Source organism: Sciurus vulgaris, assembly GCF_902686455.1.
Source record: "Sciurus vulgaris genome assembly, chromosome: X".
Lineage (NCBI taxonomy): Eukaryota > Metazoa > Chordata > Mammalia > Rodentia > Sciuridae > Sciurus > Sciurus vulgaris.
The window spans coordinates 131921835-131942444 of NC_136471.1; the positions used below are offsets into that span (position 1 = coordinate 131921835).

The 20610-nt window shown below is 41.9% G+C and overlaps 1 protein-coding gene and 1 long non-coding RNA gene across 5 annotated transcripts in view; one reads left to right on the forward strand and one right to left on the reverse strand.

Annotated features, from left to right (window-relative positions):
* The window catches only part of LOC306650885, a 461164-nt gene that overhangs the window by 26959 nt on the left and 413595 nt on the right, over window positions 1-20610 (forward strand). The window lies entirely within an intron of this gene.
* CLCN4 (chloride voltage-gated channel 4) overlaps window positions 50-20610 on the reverse strand; it is a gene marked incomplete at its 3' end in the record, with an annotated part of 70958 nt that continues 50397 nt past the window's right edge. For 3 of the 4 annotated variants that reach the window (XM_079123148.1, XM_079123147.1, XM_079123146.1), the window contains 3 exons: window positions 20185-20583; window positions 13763-13979; window positions 50-4336 (listed from right to left, as the gene is read on the reverse strand). In XM_079123148.1, coding sequence (XP_078979274.1) covers window positions 4246-4336; window positions 13763-13979; window positions 20185-20583 — 707 coding nt within the window. Of the gene's footprint in view, window positions 4337-13758; window positions 13980-20184; window positions 20584-20610 lie in introns of those variants that run through there. The other variant, XM_079123149.1, reaches the window with a different exon arrangement.

A 20610-nucleotide genomic window follows, 5' to 3' on the forward strand; every position in this document is an offset into this window, starting at 1 on the left:
GTTTTGAGAGGATCTATTGGATAGAAACATACTATGAAATCAGTATCTCTTCATTTACAACAGGTTTTTTGAGGACTCTGTGCTTGTTTTATTTTTAAAAATAGAGTTCAAACATTTCATTTGTAATAAGGTGCCAACATTTATGCAGAGTGTTACAATTAAAAAAAAGTCAACATATTGCCATGTGGTTATTCTGACACCAAATGTGAATATATCTCATAAAAGTCACACATAGACTCATTCCCAGCACAACTACAATGGCAAATAAATAGTTATTTCTGCACCGGTGAAAATGGGATCTGGTTAATGTTTCCCAGGTCAGATATACAGGCTCCCTCCTCATGCAAATCATTTCAAAGGTTAAAAGCCAAGTTTGATAATACACTGCCCACACAAAATTAAAATGAAAGCATAATATTACAATTACATGGAAATTCAATAGTTCTCTTCTTGGGTTTCTCATCTTTTCCAGCTCAGCACCTGATGATGAATTCCAAGCAGAATTTGCACATGTTAATAATTTAAAGTAATCAGTTCTCACCTAAATGAAACAAACTGATCTAAAATTTTTGGTGTCTGTGACTTATTAGGGCTCAAAATGTATATTTGCAAGTCTTCTTTGTTACAGGGTCTTTGGGAATTACTGAATAGAGAACTTTGAGACTACATGTCTGAGTATCAGCAAGCACTTAATTTTGAATGCTTTACTTCTACCACATTTTACCTTTTCCTAAAAGCCACAGGAACATCAGCATTCCCAAGGGATGCACTGAAAAACACTTAGAAAAAAATTCACATATCATTTTCGGGATTCCCTTTATTTTGGTGTCCTACAACCCATTCCCTTAGTAATTGGAAGGGAGAGCAAGAAGTAGGTGATATGCCTCATGAGAAAAATCCTTTTCTATCATGCATTTATGGTTTTTACCTTAAAATTTGATCCAGAAAGTTCTGCAAATTCCTAAAGCCTTTGGTTTTAGAAAAGAAAAAAAAAAGACATTATTCTGAAAGATGTATATTTCACCTCCATGTCAGATAACCAGATAAGTAGATTGAAGTTCTGCATTGGGATATGGTGAATACCCTCAGAGTCCCTTGCTGGGTACTTTTATAAGAAAAAGTGACAAAGAGCAGGACAGTATGGTCCCCACAGAGCTTGTGTGAGACCTTGGCCAGTGGGCAAATGGACCACATGGCTGAAGTGGGCTCCCTGGGAGGAAGGTCATTTGCTGTGGTCAACCCCACTACACACTCCTCACCCTTGATCTTAACCTGCCTCTCTGACCCTGACTTTCTGTTAAGGAATCCTGAACCCCACAACAGATTGGAGGGTCAACTTGTAAAGGAAAAGAAACCTAGGCTATTTCAATCAAGTAACTCTTCCAACAGTTTCCACGAATCACCAACATCTCTGTGCTAAGCACTGGGAGAAGGAGACAACTCAAGTTCCCTCTTTATAACCTTGGCCCTCAGGCCAAGTGTAAACCATGCCCTCAGGCCATCCACAGTCTCAGCTGGGTTGGAAAGCAATTCTGTGGTCTCACTGACCTTTAGCTCTCTTTCCACTCATTCATATTCTTTTTGAACCTACCTGTTTCAGCTAGAAAGGCCTCCTGAATATGGCCAATACTCTTTCCCATTATAGGAAAGCTCTGAGTGGAGCCACAGGGAATAAGAGGGGAACTAGATGAAGCAATCTTAAAGAATTCTGGATTTAAAGTCCAGGAGAAGCCAGCTTCACTTGCAAATGTTCTGTGGAAATCCCAATAACAACACCAAGATTAGGATCTGCTCTTAATATTTACATGCTGTGAATGAGACAATGCATTTCATTCTAAGACCACAGTCTAAATTCTCTGCTATTAGCTGGATATTTCCACACTGAAGTGGCTATTAGATGTTATTTTGGAAGGGGGGGGCAATTAATGGCAGAAACAAATTTTCCATAGTTGTCAGCATGATCTGACTTGAAAATTTTAATCCACAGAAGATGTATCTTCTTATAACAATGAAACATTTCTTAGAAACCCATTTGTAGCTAGGTTTTTATCCAAAATAAAAATTCTTACTGAGGATAAGAAATGATGGATTCTGGTTAGGAATTCTACATCAAATCTAAGAAAAGGAGTAGGAAGCAAGGTTAAAAGAATGTTTGGAGGGGTTTGTCAAGAATGAGAGAGTAAAGAAAACATGAAGGGCAATGATAGGGACATGAGGAAACTGTGGCAGAGACAATCCCCTCCCAAAACCTAATCCCCCTTCCTCATTAAGAGACTCTAGGGTTGAGAAAGTGGCTCAGGTAGAGCACTTGCTTAGCATGCATGAAGCCCTGGGTTCCATTCCTTGCACTGAAAAAAAAAAAAAAAAAACCAAAACATCAAAACCAAACCAAACAACAAAAGAGAAAGAGAATATAAATGTCATTCAGAGAGCAGTGTGCCTAGCTCATTTTTTCCTTCCCAGACTCTCATGCACTAGGGGGAGCCAAGTGACAGAATTCCAGTCAATGGGTGTATGCTGAGCATCTCTGGAAAGCTTTGCTCTCTGGATATAGACATTGCACCTTGTTACTTGCCTCTTCCTCCCTCTTCTCACTTAGAAAACAGACATGATACCTGATGATTCAGCAACCACCTTACAATTATGAGGCAATAAACCAAAGGACAGAGGATAAGGTGGTAGAAACTACCAAAGGATTGATCCTTGGTGATATGATACAGACGGTCCTGGGGTGCACATCTCCCAGGTTTCTTAATTCAGTTCTTCGCTGTTTGTTGAATTTTCTGTTATTTGCAGTCAAGAGCACACCTACTCCATACATCAAGATCCAATGACAATGAGATTGAAAAGGATGAGGAGGACTCAGTGAAAAGGGAAGAACAATGGTTAAAGTGAGGGGACAAGTGAGAGAAATCTTATACAGATCATACAGTGGGGATCTAAAACACAGCTTAATTCATTCTCACAGAAAAGACAGACGTCCTGACTAAACGAATAAATGTGTCATTAAATTCAAATACAAAGATGCCCAATGCTTAAATTGGCTATATAAAATTGAACTCTGTCCTTCTGTGCTATGATTGCTAGTATGAAAGTGCATGCTTAGACATTAAAACTGGACATTTTGCATCCCACAGAGAAGAGAATAGAACAGATTTAGAATCAATTTAGTATTTCTCTTGCAATCTATTTGGTGGAGTTCCCACTGAGAATTCATGTGCTTCACCCTCTTCACAGCCATATCCAAAAAGACCTGAGAGGAAAAATTAGTAGTAATACTCAGTAGCCCATTTTGACTATTGCATATGCCAGTTGGGAATTAAAACACACTTATCACAAGTTGGGAGCATAGAGGCCATGACCCATGGAAAGTGCTGGACTGATCAATATTTAAGAAAGCACAGGCAACAGCAATAAATAAACGAAGCAAATGCAATGGGGATGCAAATCAGCAATCGAGTGCATGTTCCCTCAAAATAAGGATGTGTCCGCTTGCACGAGGGGAAACTACACAGAGCACTATATGCTCCCACAGTGCATCGTCCAGACCCAAAGTGCCAGTATTGTGGAAAGTAATGATTTCTTCACACTCATCATGGCTCCCGTGGTGTTGGTTCAGAAACTGGTAAATAAGCAAACTAACAGGCTGAGAAGAGGAGCAAGAAACCAGTCACGAGCAGACTCACTGGCGCACACTTGCAGTTTTCACTGTTCAACTTTCATTTCTTTTTCTCATCCAATGAAGTAAGTGCAAATGTCTTTAGTATGATTTTAGTAACATAGCAGCAACATTTCAGGAACCATAATAAATAAAAAGGTTGACATGCCAATACCCCTTTGTCTTTTGGACTCAAAGCTTCACATGTGTTAGGAAGTTACAAACATCAGCCTTGAGCAAAGGGGTCAGAGCTCCTCCATTTGGCATTTGTGTTCTGTGTCCTCGTATGAAGCACATCATTTTTACACCACCCACTTGCCCCCACAGCAGTTAGCACAGCCACGGAGAAACACAGCTCAAAACTTGTAAGGGGTCAAAGCTATAAAATGTCTACTCATTGATGGTTTTGCTCTTTTTGTTGTTTTGTTGTTTTTTAAAAAAGTTTCATCCTCCTCCTCCTTTCAAAAAAAAGCTTTTGCTTCCACTAGTCCCAGTACAAGATCTTTCGTTGGGGATAGTAAGGTATCATCTGTTTATTTCTTTTAAAATGATATTATCAGTGTGTTCTCAAAATTGCCACCTTACTGCTAATTAAACATGATAGATTCAGGGTCCTGGTTTGCCATCTGGGCCATATGTCTCAGAACATCTTTTTTTGTGATGATGCCAAGAAGTCTCCTGGAGTGGAAAGAAAATAGAAAAAAAGAGGTCAGCATTGCAATACGGACCCATCCCTGTACCTAAACCCCAGGACCTTTTTCACCTGGGCACAGGGATAGGTAAAGTTTACCAGCCTCCCTGTGGTTGGGTAGAGCCAATGGAGTGAGCTTTGGCCAATGGTCCATGGGTGAAGGTAACAAATGCCATTCCCAGGTCTCCTACACACTTCTCCACATTCCTTCTTGCCTCATCTGGTGGTCAGAGGCAAAGGAGACAGTGAAGGACTCTGGAGCACAGAGGTCTAACTTGAGAGCCACCAGATTCAAAGACCTGAGGCCATGAGTGACTATGTGGTTGAGCCCACACCTGCAAATCACTTATCATATTGCAGCACATAATCATTGCCTCCATGGTAACACATATTCATGAGTATTCTGTGCATCCTACTCTTGCACCAAAGATAGTTTAGTAATAAATGAATCTTAAGTAATACCACTACATTTTTTTAAAAAAAAGCTTTGCAGAGGGCTTGGGTTGTGACTCAGTGCTAGAGCGCTTGCCTAGCATGTGTGAAGTACTGGGTTTGATCCTCAGTACCATAAATAAATAAAAGGTATTGTGTCCATCTACGGCTAAAAATATTTTTTAAAAAGCTTTGCACAATGGTCATATCACACTTTTTTGCAAAAAAAAATTGGCATAAAATCCACAAAGATTATGTACTGGACTATGGTAAGATATGACTTGTGAGAAAAATAAAACTTTATTGCATTAGGCCACTGAGATTGTAAGCTTGCTTATTACAATAAAACTGCAATGACTAATATACTCTCTTAAATTTTAATAATATAATCAATTTTAAAGGGCTTATGAAAGCCATTGTTGAAAGTTGACCACACCACAGAAATTCTAAGCATAAGACATTTTAAGTATAAGAAATGTTAGGAATACAATAAATTCATTCTATTTTTTAATTTTATCTTATTGGAAAAATAAAGTTTAACATTCATTTCTGACCCTGTATGTAAATTGCCTCCCCTTCCAAAATTCCGTTGCTTTCAACTACCTCAACTGTACATCACAGGATCCCAGGGAGCACTGCACACAAGCACTACAATGTAAACAGTGATCCCCATAACAGGCAGTGCTCATTTGCACAACCATTCACAGCAACCCTTGTTTTGTTATTTTTATTAAATATTTAAATGACAGCCTTCAGGAACAAATCATGCCCCATGAGTAAAGTAAAAGGTTTGACAGAAGAGAATGTATACAACTTCTTTGGGGAAAAAAGTTCCATTGCCAAATAATTTTGCAAGTTACTCCTCACTGTATCTCTATCAAATCCCCCCCAAAAAAGAGGGGGTAATGAAGAAGAAAGCTATGGCAGTGTCACCTTGGAATACCATATAGCTATTAAAATGACAGGTTTCTATTCTATGTCTATATAAAATAATGACATACCAAAAGAGAATCAGAAAACAATTGTGATATAACACCATTTCTTTAATTAAGGTCCAATTAGACAGATTCGCCTTCTGCTTATAGACAGTGACTATGAAGAAGAGATACAAGGATTCAAAGGGGTGTTCTAATCAGTTACACCTGGAGAAACAGGACAGAATTTGGACTTGTTTGGCTCTGACCACACTGAACCCTAAACCATCTTGAAAATGGGATTTATTTCTTGGGTTAGTTTTCCCATCTGTCACTCTAGAGGAGACAAGAAACCCTGGCCCTTCCCCTTCACCTCACAGGACCATCTTTAGGACAGAGGAAATAGCAAGCAGGGTCTTTAAAAGTCATGCTAAACACCAGCTGTGGGGGGAAAAAAACAGTGGCCACCTAAAACAAGTGGAGAGGTGGTGAAGGTGGATAGAGCCAGGAATTGTGGGTTTTCACTTAAGCTCTTTAGGGCTTCTTGACTTTACAGTCATGTATTATTTTAAGTATATCTCTAAAATGGATCACAATGCAGGAAAATTAAAGATGCCCCATAAAACAAGATGCTGTTCTACCAAATCTGCCAAACTGAAATTCTGTGTTGGTCAACCTGGACTGCCATAACAAAATACCACAGATGAGGTGGCTTACACAAAAGAAATTTATTTTTTTCAAAGTGTCAGATTAAGGTGCCAGCAGGGCTGGTTTCTCCTTTCCCCTTGGCTTAGAGATGGACACAGCCACCTTCTCTCTTGTCTTCATGTGGCCTCTTTAGACTCCTTGTGTCTCTTCCTCTTCTTACAAGGACATCATCCTACTGGATTAGGGTCCTATCCCAATGGCCCCATTTAACTTTAATTACCTCCTTAAAGTACTTGTGTCCCAACACAGTCACATTGGGGCTTAGGGCTTCAATACAGGAATTCAGAAGCGGGGGACGCCATTCAGCCCATAACAGTCATTCAATGCCCTCTGCATTAAACAGTTATAAAACAGCACTCCCTGAGAAATTCTAAAACATTTAAGATGCAGATGCACAGAGCTCATTTAAAGGATCCTAGTTTGTTCCCCCCAAATGTTGGTATAATCCTGAAACAAGATGCCCCACAAAGAAATGAACATTATCACTGTCTGTAGTGAGTTGCTGAGTTCTCCTGGGAAACTCAACTGAGGTGATCAGGACCCACTAAGGGATCTGGTCTCCTCACACTGGAATGTTGTTTGGTCCAGCTGGTGGCTCCAAAAACCCCTTTCTTTCCATCCTGTTTGTCTTAGTTACTTGGGGGTCAACTGCAATAATAAGGGTCCACTGCATTCATTCAACCAGAGCTAAACATTTTCTCAAGGGCACTATTACCCAATACTCTATGGAAGCTTCAGTGAGCCTCTGACTCATCAGAGCTTCCCTTTTGCCTCGGCAGCCATATGTGGCTGCTGTGAAGAGATTGCCCAGGCCTCCAGGCCTGAGACATGGCAACGGCTTAGAAGTTCCAGGTAAAGAAAGGAGGTGTTTTCTTGGGGTCAGATACATTCTGTTCTTGCTCTCAGGAAAATAATTAACTTTAATGGAGCCATGATAGCAAGGAGAGGTGACTCTAAAAGTGGGAGGGGTCCTTATTTAAAGACAAATGAGAGTCCCCAGTAAGGACTCCTCCTATGCAACAGCAGTCAAATGAGTCCCAATCCGGTTCTATAGGATGTTCTCTATCCCTCTATGCCCCAAAAAGTCTTTACTCAAGGTTTCTCTGCCTTGACTAGTGATAGTTGGGACTGGATCAATCTTCGTTGGGGGTAGGCTGTCCTGTATAACACCCAGGCCTCTACCCATGACATGCCATCAGTACCACTGCTCCCCAGTTGTAATATCCAAAATTTCTCCAGACACTGCCAAATGTCTCCTACAGATGGAAGTCAAAATCACCTCTTATCAAGAACCACTGCCCAAATTAAAAAGTACTGAAATATTTCCATACCCATTGGTTTATAGTCAATGAAGCAAATCCCCTGAAATATACCCTAACATGCTCATCTTACTTCTGTAACTCCACTGATCTCATCACAATCCTTAATAAAGGGTTACTATCTGGTACCAGTTCTTAAACACTTATGATATCACCCCTAGCTGGGATCTTTTAAATAAGAGTGGCCCTCTGGGGCTGAATGTATAAGAAGCCATCAGTATTGAAAGTAGAAACTCCAGGACTTGGCCCTACATTCTCAACATTTCACCAAACAGGTATCACAATAGTTCAGGAATCTACATCCTCACAGATGATGCTGGATATCTTCCAATTGTACCCAGTCTACTTCCTCTGCTGTTGTGTAGAGAGCACTGATGTCCTCTGGGTTTTGATTTACTGGCAGGTCCTCCTCCAAAGGCCCCTGATAACACCCTCTCAGCACTGTTCTGCTCCTGGTGCCTGGTAGTTGATCATGGCTCAAGATCTAGGATACTTGGTATATCAGCAGATAGAACTGGCTCTGCACCCAATCCCCTTTGATCTTAAGTACAGTGTTTTACTTCTTGGGGTCTCATATCCTCACTTGAAAAGTAAAGAGAACCTAAATGTCCATCTCCTAATGACTTGATAAACATCCATACAGTGGAGTACTATTTAACCTTAAAAGTATCGACACATGCTACAACATGGGTGAACCTTGAAAATGCTATGCTAAGTAAAAGGAGCAATCACAAAGGTGACATATGATATAATGCCACATATAACAAGTGTCCAGAATAGGCAAATCCATGGAGGCAGAAAGTAGATTAGTAGCTGGCAGTGACTGGGGGAAGGGTGGAATGGGAGGTAACCACTAATGGGAATAGGGTTTAGTGGGTGATGAAAATGTTCTGGAATTACAACGAAGCAATTGTTAATACAACCTTGAGAATATAACAAAAACCCTTGAATTATATACTTTAAGATGGTGAATTTTGTGGTATATGAATTATATCTCAGAAGGAAGAAAGGAATGAACAAACCGAAGGAAGTTAAATACAGACTTACCACATGACTCAGCAATTCCACTCTGAGAGAAATGAAAATATATATCCACACAAAAACTTGCACACAAGTCTTATTTGTAACAGTATTATTTATAGCAGCCAAAAAGTAGAAAAAACACAAACGTCCATCAATAGAAAAAATACATAAACAAAATGTGCTTTATCCATATAATAAATGATAATCAGCCATAATCAGAATGAAGTACTGTTATAGACTTCAACATGGACAAACTGTGAAAATACTCTGCTAAATAAACGAAGGTAGCCACAAGACCACAGAGGACGTGACTGCATTTACACACAAGATCCAACACAGACAATCCATGGAGACAGAAAGTAGATTAGCTGTTGCTTAGGTCTGTGGTACAGGAGGTGACAGCTAAGGGGCACAGGGTTTCTTTATAGTGTGATAGAAATATTCTAAAGTTGCTGGTGGCAATGGAAGCATAATTCATTTTCTACTAACACCACCAACTTAAACATTTTACGTGGGGGAATTGTATGTTATGTGAATCACCTCAATAAGCTATAAAATATATAAATCAGTATAAATAAAGGCAGGACCTCAGGGGCTATACAATGACCCTTCAGATGCTAGGTGATAGGAGCAAAGGACAAGTCAAAGAATTCTCTGACCTCTCACAGAATGCATAATTGCAAAATGAAGGGCAAAGGAATAGTAGATGGACGTGTAAAAATGTGAGCATTCACAAGTGTCAGGATTTTTATAGTCCTTTCGAAATTAAAAAAAGAGGGACAGTTATAAGACCAGCAGCTTATACTTAGAATATGCTGCTAAGCAAGATGTGATCAGGAGTGAAATCAGCAGATATGAACTGATCAGCTCACACACAGAGCATCCACATGGGTGGTTAGGCAGTGGGAGGGGCTCTGCAGCTGATGAACCAGTGGATAATCCCTCAACTTAAACCACTCATTCAGTCTCTGCCATCCATTTTCTACTCGAATGTCTGCTTCAGGACATTCCCCTCTGGAACACCTGCCTTGGGTAACATCACTTACATTGAATTGTGTCCATGTTCCTAACAGATGACAGTCTCCCTGACTTTTTCAAAACCACTTTCTGAACCTTCTCCAGTCTTCAGCCAAAATAGATGCTCAGTAAAATATTGATTACACCAATGCCTCTTCAAAAAAATATGACCACTAACGTCATATTTGCCAAGTGATGAGAACTCTACTAAAATACACACATGCATGCACACACGCACACACACACATACCCTCCCATATTTGTAAAGCCTGGGTTTCATTTCCATATCTTTATTCTGGAGACAGTATCCAAAGGTCAGCCATAGCCAAATGTTGTGGCAGAGGCCTGTACTCCTAGATATTCAGGAGGCTGAAACAGGAGAATAGCTTTGAGCCCAGAAGTTCAGGCCCAACCTGGGCAACACAGAGACCTCACATCAAAAACCAAAAACCAAGCATTTACAATTCCCAAAAGTTCCTTTTCACTTCCTCTAAAAGTTATGTTGGGTACAATGGCACTGCAAAACTATTAATTCAGCCACTGTCTTGGGTGTGGGCATAAATTATGCTGGGGCTTGCAACAGTAATTATCACAATAGAAGAAAGCTAAACGTCAACCCAAAAGGAGGCAACATCAAGTCCTGTAGACTTTGTTAGTGGCTTGAAATGTCCTATTTGATTTAAATCAAGTGTTTGAACTTTCAGCCCCTTTGGGTGGCAGTTCAAGTGAATTCAGTGAATCATAAATGGCTAGATCTATGACCATGAGCAGGTGGGCTCTTCTGATATATCTAACCCCACCAGACCCTATGAACCACCTAGTAGGATTTGGGGAAAATCTGACACCATCTCCCCTAATTGCTTTTCTTTTCTAGAACCTCATAGGGCAAATCTTACCCAAATTTGCCCTTGGTCACTGGAGGCTTCCTAGACTCCTGCATTTTGGGGATGAAGACTCCTCTGGATTTTGGTCTGGTTTCATGATTACTTTGGGCCCCAGGCCCTAAGAAATCCTGAAAATGATCCAGGTCAAGGGACAGGCTCAGGCTCTCAGCCATCTCGAGCAGGGAAGGCACATGGGGAGGGAACGCATCAAAAATGCGAGCTGGCTTGAGATGGGTCTGCTCTGGCTGAAAGCCCGAGGAGATGAAGATGAAAGGCCCCGCAAACAAGGATCCCTTGCCAGCACTAACGTATCAGCATCTGTGTTTGTTTAAAATATGTAGAGTCAGAGAGAATGATTTTGCTTTCTCACAGAACATTCGGAGTCAACTTCGGCACCCAGATCTTCACAAGAAAACCTCACAGGGCTCTGTGAGGTGAGAGCGGGTATTAAGGGCAAAATTTCCTGCCCACACTGGAAATTCCAATGATAACTGACATTGGCTTATTTTAAAGGAAAGGAGAAACTGCTGTACACTTGAGATGGCAAGGGTGATCACAGTGGTATTTATGCCAAGAGCTGGAAATCCAAGTGCAAAAATCAACTTTAGCAGTTCTCAAAGTGGGTTCCCCAGACCAGCAGCCTTATCTGGGAGTTTCTTAGAAATGCACATTCTCAGGTTTCACTCGAGACCTTAGGGATCAGCAGCTCTGCAGTGGGTCCAGCAAACTGGGTTTAACCTGGAGGTTTAACGCTGCAGGCCATTCTGATGCATGCTCAACTTGGAGAAATTACTAAGCTCCTTTAACATTCTCTGGCAGAATTGACCTCTAGCCTCTAATACAAGGACTCAGTTATTTGCTCCCTATTGATTACACCTCCCATGGGCAAAGTGACCCTCTGGCTGCAGTTAGAGCTAAGGATATTCTTCCTGCCAGTTAGGAGTTCTCTGGGTGAACGTGCACATTTCACCCCTTGCAGAACCTATATCCCTGTTACTAGACAGGAGGTAAAAAGCTGAATGAATAGGATTGCTTTTTTGCTTAGCCACAACATCCAGTCCAGGGTCACTCAACTGCAATATCAAGTGACCTTTGGGGCTGCATTTGTTGTTGCTGTTCTTGTAGAGGGCTGCCTTGTGCATTCCAGATATTTAGCCGCATCCTTGTCCTCTACCCATAAGATGACGATAGCACCTCTCCCTCTAGTTGTGATATCTGACATTGCCCTCAGACATTGTTCCATGTCTCTGGGGGACAAAACCACCCCTGTTGAGACCCCTGTTGAGAACTACTGAGTTAAGCTAGGGTGTACTGCCTTCAGAAATGTAAATTATCTTAGATAGTTAAGCCTCTGGGTTCTATAAAGGCCTAAACCATCTCGGTACCAGCATTACCACAACCCATTCCCTCACTGCCAACCCCAAGCCTATAAGGAATGAAATGGGCAGATAACCTAGGTTCCAGGACACGCTGACCAAGCCAGTCCCTTTCTCTACCCAAGCTTCTGACACTGGAACTTGGGATACATGTCTGAGACAAAAGAATGGCCCTCGGAGAACTGTACTTCTAGCCCTGTTGTAGCCTTTTGACCTTTTTATTGACACTTTACTGGCTTGTGATAATACAAAACAAAAGTTATTGCATGGCTGGGTACAGTGGTGCACACCTAAATCCTTGTGACTTGGGAGGTTGAGGCAAAAGAATCTCAAGTTCAAGGCCAGCCTGGGCAACTAAGTAAGAACCTGCCTCAAAATAAAATGTGAAAAGAGCTGGGGATGTGTAGTTCTATGGTAGCAAACCACTGGGTTCAATCTCCAGTAGCATACATGCACATGCACACACAAGATAGAACACGGTAGCAGAAACAATGCCAAGAGGCTATTCAATCTCTCATTCTCCAATACCATTTGTTTGGCAAAGGTGATATCGTTTCAAACTGGTTGATCTATTAGGGATGACCTGAGCATAACATGGATTTAGCATTTTCTCGTGTGTCATTTCATCCATGAAGAACTAGGAAAGCACAGACAGTTGCACTCTGCTGAACCCAGCCACATGGCATTAGAGTACACAAAGCACATGTGCACACCCCTGGAATACACTATTTCAGCTCCCTCAAATGTAAGAAGCCACAGTCATCCAGCTCACTGTGATAACTGCCCCAATTCCAAATCACCCTTCTTCCACCCTCTCCAGTAACTCACAAGACGCAGTCCTTCAGATGTCTGTTCCACGGTCAAGTTCTGGTCTTTTCAAGATTAAGTGACATACTTATTGTCATAGTCACATATTTCTTAACCATTTAACATATACAAAATATTGTAAAACTACCATTTTTATTATGTTCTGATCTTGGGGTTTTTTTCTTTTCATTTTTGTTGTTGTTGTTGTTGTTGTTGATACCAGGAATTGAACCCAAGGGTGCTTAACCACTGAGACACATCTCTGGGCCCTTTTAATATTTTACTAGAGACAGGGTCCCACTGAGTTACTTAGGGACTCACTAAGTTGCTGAGCCTGGCTTGGAACTCACAAGCCTCCTGCCTCAGCCTCCTGAGTTGCTGGGATTACAGGTGTGTGCCACCGCACCTGGCTCTTTTTTTTTTTATTTTAATATATCACTGATGAAATTTTTGAGGATCATGCACCAAACTCCATTTTTCCCATAAATCCTATGGTTTTCACTGCTCTATTTTGGATAGCCCTGTGGTTCTGAGGAACATATATGTTACCTTACAGCAGAACTAGCTATACCTTCTCCCATAACCCAAATGTCACATGGCAGTAGGAAAAGCAAAACCAAGCCCTTCTCCTCTGGCTTAGTGTTGACTCAACCTTCAGGCTAACCCCGGAGAGTAGTCTAGCCTGGAAGTTTCTCCTACCTTTCCAGACTGCACTGGCCAACCAACTCCAAGTTCTAAAGCTCCCTATATATTTTCTTCTCTATACATTCATCACAACCTACTGGCATCACCTGTCAAGGACAGGTCTGCCCCAATGGATGGTTGAGTTCCTTAAAGGTGGAGACCAGGTAGGTGGAAACCAGATCTTAGTAATTTCTTTCTCCCAAGTCTGGCCACGGTACATGTTCTGTCCATATTGGTCCAGCTACTCACCCACTCCGAGTCACCAGGCACTGCCGGAGCCCCAGTTTCCGGAAGATGTCCACCACTGTCTCCATGGGCGTATGATCTGTGACCGTGAAAGGGCTGAGGTTCAGGATGCGACGCAGCTTCAGGGGGTGTGGGCTGTTGGCTGGCAGCTCCGGGGGCTCCTCCGTGAAATACATGATGGAATTGCTCACGATGCCTTCCTGCCTCTGTCTGGCATTCTCTAGAACAGGGCAAGTAGGAACAATAAGCCACATGTAAATCCTTCTCTAACTATCCCCCTACCTACCCCCACACAGCATTGTACAATCCCACAGAAAAGGGGTTCAAGGGCAAATGACACATTCTTAATGAGGGGATTCAGCCAAACATCTGTGAAATTGGCATTTCTCTTAAGTTAATGCTGTGTGAGGGCCCCCCTGCTGTGACCAGACCATTCATTGCCAATGCCTTGCAAGATGGGCCTGACCAACATGGTTCCTTTGGGGATATTCACTGCTTCCCCCTACACTCCAGAGCACCCCAAACAGCCCAGAGCCCTTCATCTTTGCTTTCCAAACACTCCTTCACCTCATCATGGACTAAAGTTTGTCATGACAAGAAACCACATTTAGCTGCCCAGTGACCTTAAAACACTGTTTTTTACAAACTAACTTACAACTGGTCCAAATGGCATTATGAATCCTAAGAGGAACAAGAAACCAATAAGACCAGCCCAGGCTCACAGCCCAGAAATGCAGCTCAATCCCAAATATGACCCTTGGGACTAAAGAAACAACCCCAGAAAAGCTGCATCCCCCCCGACTCCTTGGATCTCCTCTTTTAAAAATGGGCCATTTTGTAGATTTCACAAAGAAAGATAGTAAAACTGTTATGGTAGCAATTAGTTATTTCTGTCTGTAGGCAAGGCCATGTGAAGCCGAAGAAAAGTAGGGTAACAGGAACTCATTAGAAATACAGCTTAATGCAGTGCTAGAAACCCAGGCTATTTTAAGTCACACATGAAATAAATCCATCGGTCTCAAGATATTTCTCCAAGGCGATTTTCCTTCTGTTGGAATTTTAATCTTTCTTTTGGTTCGTGGGAAAAGGTTAGGAAAAATGTACAGCGGGGCCTGCCTTAAAATGAATCCTGGTTTCTATAATACATTTCTTTCCTCGTCAAAGACTACTATTCACCTATATTGTTCTTTCAAAAATAAAATTCTAACTGCCTCCTCTAAGGCCATTTAGTGCAATAGAGCACTCTAATGGAAAGCTGGCAGCATTTGGGGTCAGGCTGAGTCTGAAAAGGGGTCTCTGTTGAAAAGAGGAACAGAGAGCCTGCTGGGCAAATGCCTGCACATTATATGGGTCAGGTTAAATCTAGTTACATCAAGTGGGATATGATTCAACCACAAATACCAGACGACATCAACGCACATGTTTTCAAATGCAGATCTGCACGGCACACACTGCCTGCTCTCCTAAATCAAAAGGGTTCCATCCTCCACACCAGGGCAGGGAAGCAACAGTCAACACATACCTACATGCTCGTTTCCATAGACCAGTTGATTCCCTTGAAGTGCCACGTAACATCTATTTCAATGATCAGACTGAACAACAGGATTGAATCAAGTCACAAATCCCAATTAAGAACTGATCACATGGATTTACTCAACCCCTTGGAAAACCAACTTGGAAATACAACTTAGCAAGCCATATACTTGGTTGCTAAAATAGATAACAAAGTTATATTTCTTTTTAATCTAATGATTGGGCCAGAAACCCTGATTCTAGCAGTCGCTCACACAATGAACTCTTGCTCACCAGTGGCCTCCCACTGCCTGAAACAATACAAACATTTGCTACATGTATGCATGCATGCATGAATGAGCAGATCTACTAAATATCAGTGTATCTGGTTCTGATATCATGGAGAACAGAGCCTATTTCATGGAACAGTCATTAGGAAGAAAGCCCATGAGCTATTTACTGCCAGGCAAAGATCACAGGCATCAGCTAGGGTCAGAGTTGGAAGTCTAAGCTTGCTACAACTACTGCTGTCTGCAGAAGGGCTCTGGTAGGTTCCTTTGGAACTGTACTATAAAGACTTATATTAAGGCTTCAAATGTTGGAGGTGGAGGGGTTATGTACAGACCAAAAACTGATGAATGGGAGAAAAGCCAGCAAGAAAGCTCTATGAAACTTTCTATTGGAGTAAATTCCTACTTTGCACCAGAAATATTCATTGGTCACCAAATACTTGGAACAGGCATGAATGTTCAAGACATATCTCCTGCAGGAAAAGATAAACCAACTCCTCACCCAGGGGATGAGCCAGTGCTATGAGAAAATAGACTCACAGACCCCAGAAACTCTTGGGAGCCAAAGATTGGAAAAGAATCTTTAAAGATATAACACAAAATATACACTTTTTAAAGACCTAAAAGGGAAGAAATGCACTGAATATGAATCATGGCCTCTAGAGAGGTAAGGATGTTTGTGCCTATTATAGTTTGGATCTGGAATGTCCCCCAAAAGGCCCATGTACTTAAAACTTGATGTCTACAGGAGAGACTTTTAGGAAATGATTGGATCATGAGGGCTTTAACCTTATTGGTGTATTAACTCAGAAATGATTGAGAGGTGGTACCTAGTTGGAGGAAGTTGGTTACTGGAGGTGTGCCCTTGGGACTATATCTTGTCCCTGGCCCTTCCCCACCCCCCACTCCTTCCGCATTGCCATGAGCTAAAAGTTTTCTTCCACCACACCCTTCCACCATGATATTCTGTCTTACCTCAAGTCCAAAGCAATGGAGCTGACTGACCATAGACTGAAACTTCTGAAACCATGAGCCAAAATCAATCTTTCCTCCTCTAATGTTTATGTCAGGTATTGTCACAGCAATAGAAACTAACATCGTGCCTTTTTAATTTTTTTCTAATAATCGATGAGTGTGAATGACTTTTACTTTAAAAATGTAATAAGTTTCATTTTAAAACATTTTAAAGTTCAAATAGTTAAACTATTTTTAAAAATGTGTTTAACGTACAAGGCTTATAATATTTTGTGCTACAACTAGTCTCAGTGGCCACAATTCCTGAAAAGTGATATATATTTTATGAGCTCTCACTAAGGATATTCAACTACCATTCCATTTTCTAGCAGCAATAATGCCTGAGGCAAAGAAATGTTAGTGAGATGAATTTCACAAACTATGATAGGTCAAGAAATCTTTGAAGATTGCAAATAATCACACATACAGTAAGTTACTAAGTAGCTTTAGAGCAATGGTTCTCAACTGGGAACAACTCTATCCCCACCCTCAGGGGACTTTTGGAAATATCTGGAGACATTTTTGGTTATCACAGTTGGGAAACTACTGGTATCTAATGGGTTGAGATCAAGGATGCTACTCAACATCCTATAATACACAGGACAGTCCCCACCACAGAGAAAGATCTAGCTCCAAATGTCAGTAGCATTAAGGCTGAGGACCTCTAGAATATATATATATATATATATGTTTTTAGGGAGGAAATACTCTATCATTCCATTCATTAAAAATGCTTCCATAAGATAGATGCAATTAATGAGAAAGGCTAAAATGGAAAACTGGAAGCAACCACTATACTGGTCAGCACAAAGATGATATAAGAAATGTAAAGGCTATAGAGAAAACAAAGGAGAATATTTGACAAGTTAATATCTACTAAGGCATGGAAAAGTCCCTCTGCATTACATTTTAATATCCTCAGAAGAAAGTAGTTGACACCACTTTTCACCATGACCCATTGGAATAATTAAGAGCCCTCCCAGGCAAAAACCTCTTTAACCCTAAATAGGTCATCAGAGAGATTTGACATTTATCTTCTGGTTCAGCCCTGGATGGAGATCCCTTTCTGCAAGTAAGCATCTTCCATATGCTGGGGAATCATTATTAAGTCATTCACCAGATGAAAAAATTGAGAGGTCCCTCAACTCTTCCCCATAACTCCAACTTTCCATCCTTTTAATCATCATTGTGGCTTCCCATTGAGTCCTCTCTGAACCCTTACTGGCTTAATTGCAAAATTCAAGACAGAAAGAGCCTCATATCTGCAGAGTAAGGAGAGGTAAAGGCCCATTTACCAGGAATTTGAACAAGGGTCACCTACAGCCCTGCCTGTTAGTAATTTGTGATGCCAAAGACAGCCAGCCACCTTGCCAGGTGGTGCTAACTCTCACTATTTAACAAAGACAATGGCTGCACCTTGACATTCCAGAGATGGACTGAAAAACAGCAAAACACTTTCAGCTCCACGTGAGCAGCTGCTACAGTTTAAAATATGACATGTTAGAAAAATCCTTATTTTCCTCATTTAGCATTCTTTCCTTATCATAATTTCCTTGGATCTATCCTGCCATAACCTTTGCCCCCAATTCCCCTAAAAATGAAATTGACATGGAATAGTTTTTAACTGAGTGCTAATGTCATATTTCTATATTCATAAAAGAGCACATAATTCCTCAAATACAGGTCTCATGAAATTTCTCCATCAAAATACAGTGACTCTTCTATTTCCACAGATCAGGAAAACAGCTTCTCTGATTCCTCAGAGCAAAACATCCCTCGCCTTTCCACAAACCGTGTAAATAACAGCTTCTACACTATTATGGGCCTGATTGAAAGCATAGAGGTATTATTTACACCGCATGGTGCCTCTTCAGACATTCCAAACATAGCTTGTGAGAGAGTGCTCGCTTGCAAAGCTTCAATTTCTTCTCTAACTGGTTGATGCCAATTACTGCTTCCCACTTGATTACAGTAATGGATTTCAGCAATATTAGTAAGCTGTCTCTTAGCAGGTGTGCCTGGGGCTACACAATAGGTAATGGATTCTGTGACATTTATTGCTTTAGTTTCTAAATTTCAACCTTTGCTTAAAAGATTTTAGGGATTGAATAAATTTTTAAAGGCTGCTGATTACATTATTTTAAAACAAACCCAACCCTACTTAAACAACTTTTAAAAAACTCACTATTTGTAAGGCAATATTTACCCCTAAAGGCACTACCTGTTCTGTGACAGGACCTATAATAAAGAGAAGCATCACTGATCTTTCGAGCACAAACTTGCTATAGTGTCTAAAATGTAAAATCAATCTTTGGTTTGGGGGAGTTAAACATGCTTGAGTGGCACACTAAAATTAGAGGGTATAGCTTATCTAAACTAATTTTTATAAAGCCTTTGAGGAAGATACTTTAAAGCTATTCAACATAGGGAAGAGGGTTTAGAAATTGAAGAGAAGTGTCTTAGAAACAGGAACAAAGGGTTGGGGGTGGGGAGCAGTTGTCTGGTGAAGATGTGTTCTCAGTGGGGCAATTGGGGAAAGAAAGTCCCATTGACGCACTATGAGGAACACTCTGGAAGGTGTAAGGGAGAGTAACATGAGCCATGCCATGGGCCCCAGTCTCCCGCAAGATGCAGGGAAGCTGTGCAGCTCACAGAGCAAGGCTGCCAAGTGCGAGGGCATGGTCCTTGCCTCATGCAGGAGATGGACTGTGCTGGTACCTCCCCCTGCTGCACCTGGGGGCCAGCAGGACTCTACCCCTCCAAGGCTCACTACTCTTCCTTGTCTGGGACTCCCTACAACTCTCACCCAGGCCTCTGGCCTTCAGCTCCCTCTGACTTTGCAATCCTCCCACCTCCTGCTCCCTCTCTACTGCAGCCATCCTTAGGCTAATGAGGCCCACAGGCTGTCTTCTCTGAGTTGCCTGTCTTTAGGACACCCCACCTAGCCATCATCCCCTTCTCTCCTACCCCAGTTAGACAGCCTACCTCTCCTCAAACATGAGGAGAAAATGATCACATGGAACTGATTTCTAATGATGCTACTGGTTAGCCCACATAGTCCTCTAACTGGTGGAATGGGACATAATGTCATACGCTGTAGCAAAAACTTGAGCTGCGGCCAGCCAGGTATCAGAGGCAGAGTACTCAGCACCTCAGTCAGTTGGATAGCCTGCCTGAAATCCCATCTTCAAGATCAGCCTGGCCTGGGCAACTTCAGGCTCTCACATTATCACTTCCTTCTCAGCTTCATCCAATAATTTCTATAAAATGCAGTGACAGTTTGTTTCCTAGTAGGAATGGGGCCCTGGTGGCTGCCTGCACACATGGAAGCCACTTTCCAACCAAGTATGTCTATCCCAGGGTGTGGTTTAAACCTTTGCTCCTCACAGTGTGACTTGGGGAGTTCTGGAGGAATGCAGTCTCAGGCTCCACCCAGGCCAGCTCAATCAGAATCTGCATTTTAACCAGATCCAGGGTGATAGATGGCACTGAAGTTTCATAGCACCTGGTTTAAAAAACATTCCCGCAAACTCCTTTAATACATCTAGGGGTATATATGCTGCCATCCACTCATCTCAGTAGAAGGGGAGCTTCCCTCTCCTTACTCACTTATGGCCAGGATCAGCTCCCTCCTCTGGGCAAACCCGATGAGACGCTCAGAGTCTCTGGAGACCACCACCGGGAAGCCATTGTAGTCTGTCTCCTTTATCAGCGTCTCCACATCCTCCACAGTCATGCTGTCCTGGGTGAGCACTGACAGTGGTGGCTCTCCCCGCCGGGGTCGCATCACATCAGTAGCCAGGGTGCGGTGGGTGAACTCGTCCTTCACGTCAAGAAATGGGTACCCATTCAGGTGGATGTGGGCCTCATATATGCCTTCTTTCCCAAAGGCATCAGCCACCCACTTGCTGGTCACGGCAGCTGCCATCAGGGGCACAATGTACTCCAGACCACCAGTTAATTCAAACATGATGACCACCAGTGACACTGTCATCCTGGTCACTCCACCTGCAATGGAAGAGGGGAGGAATGCAA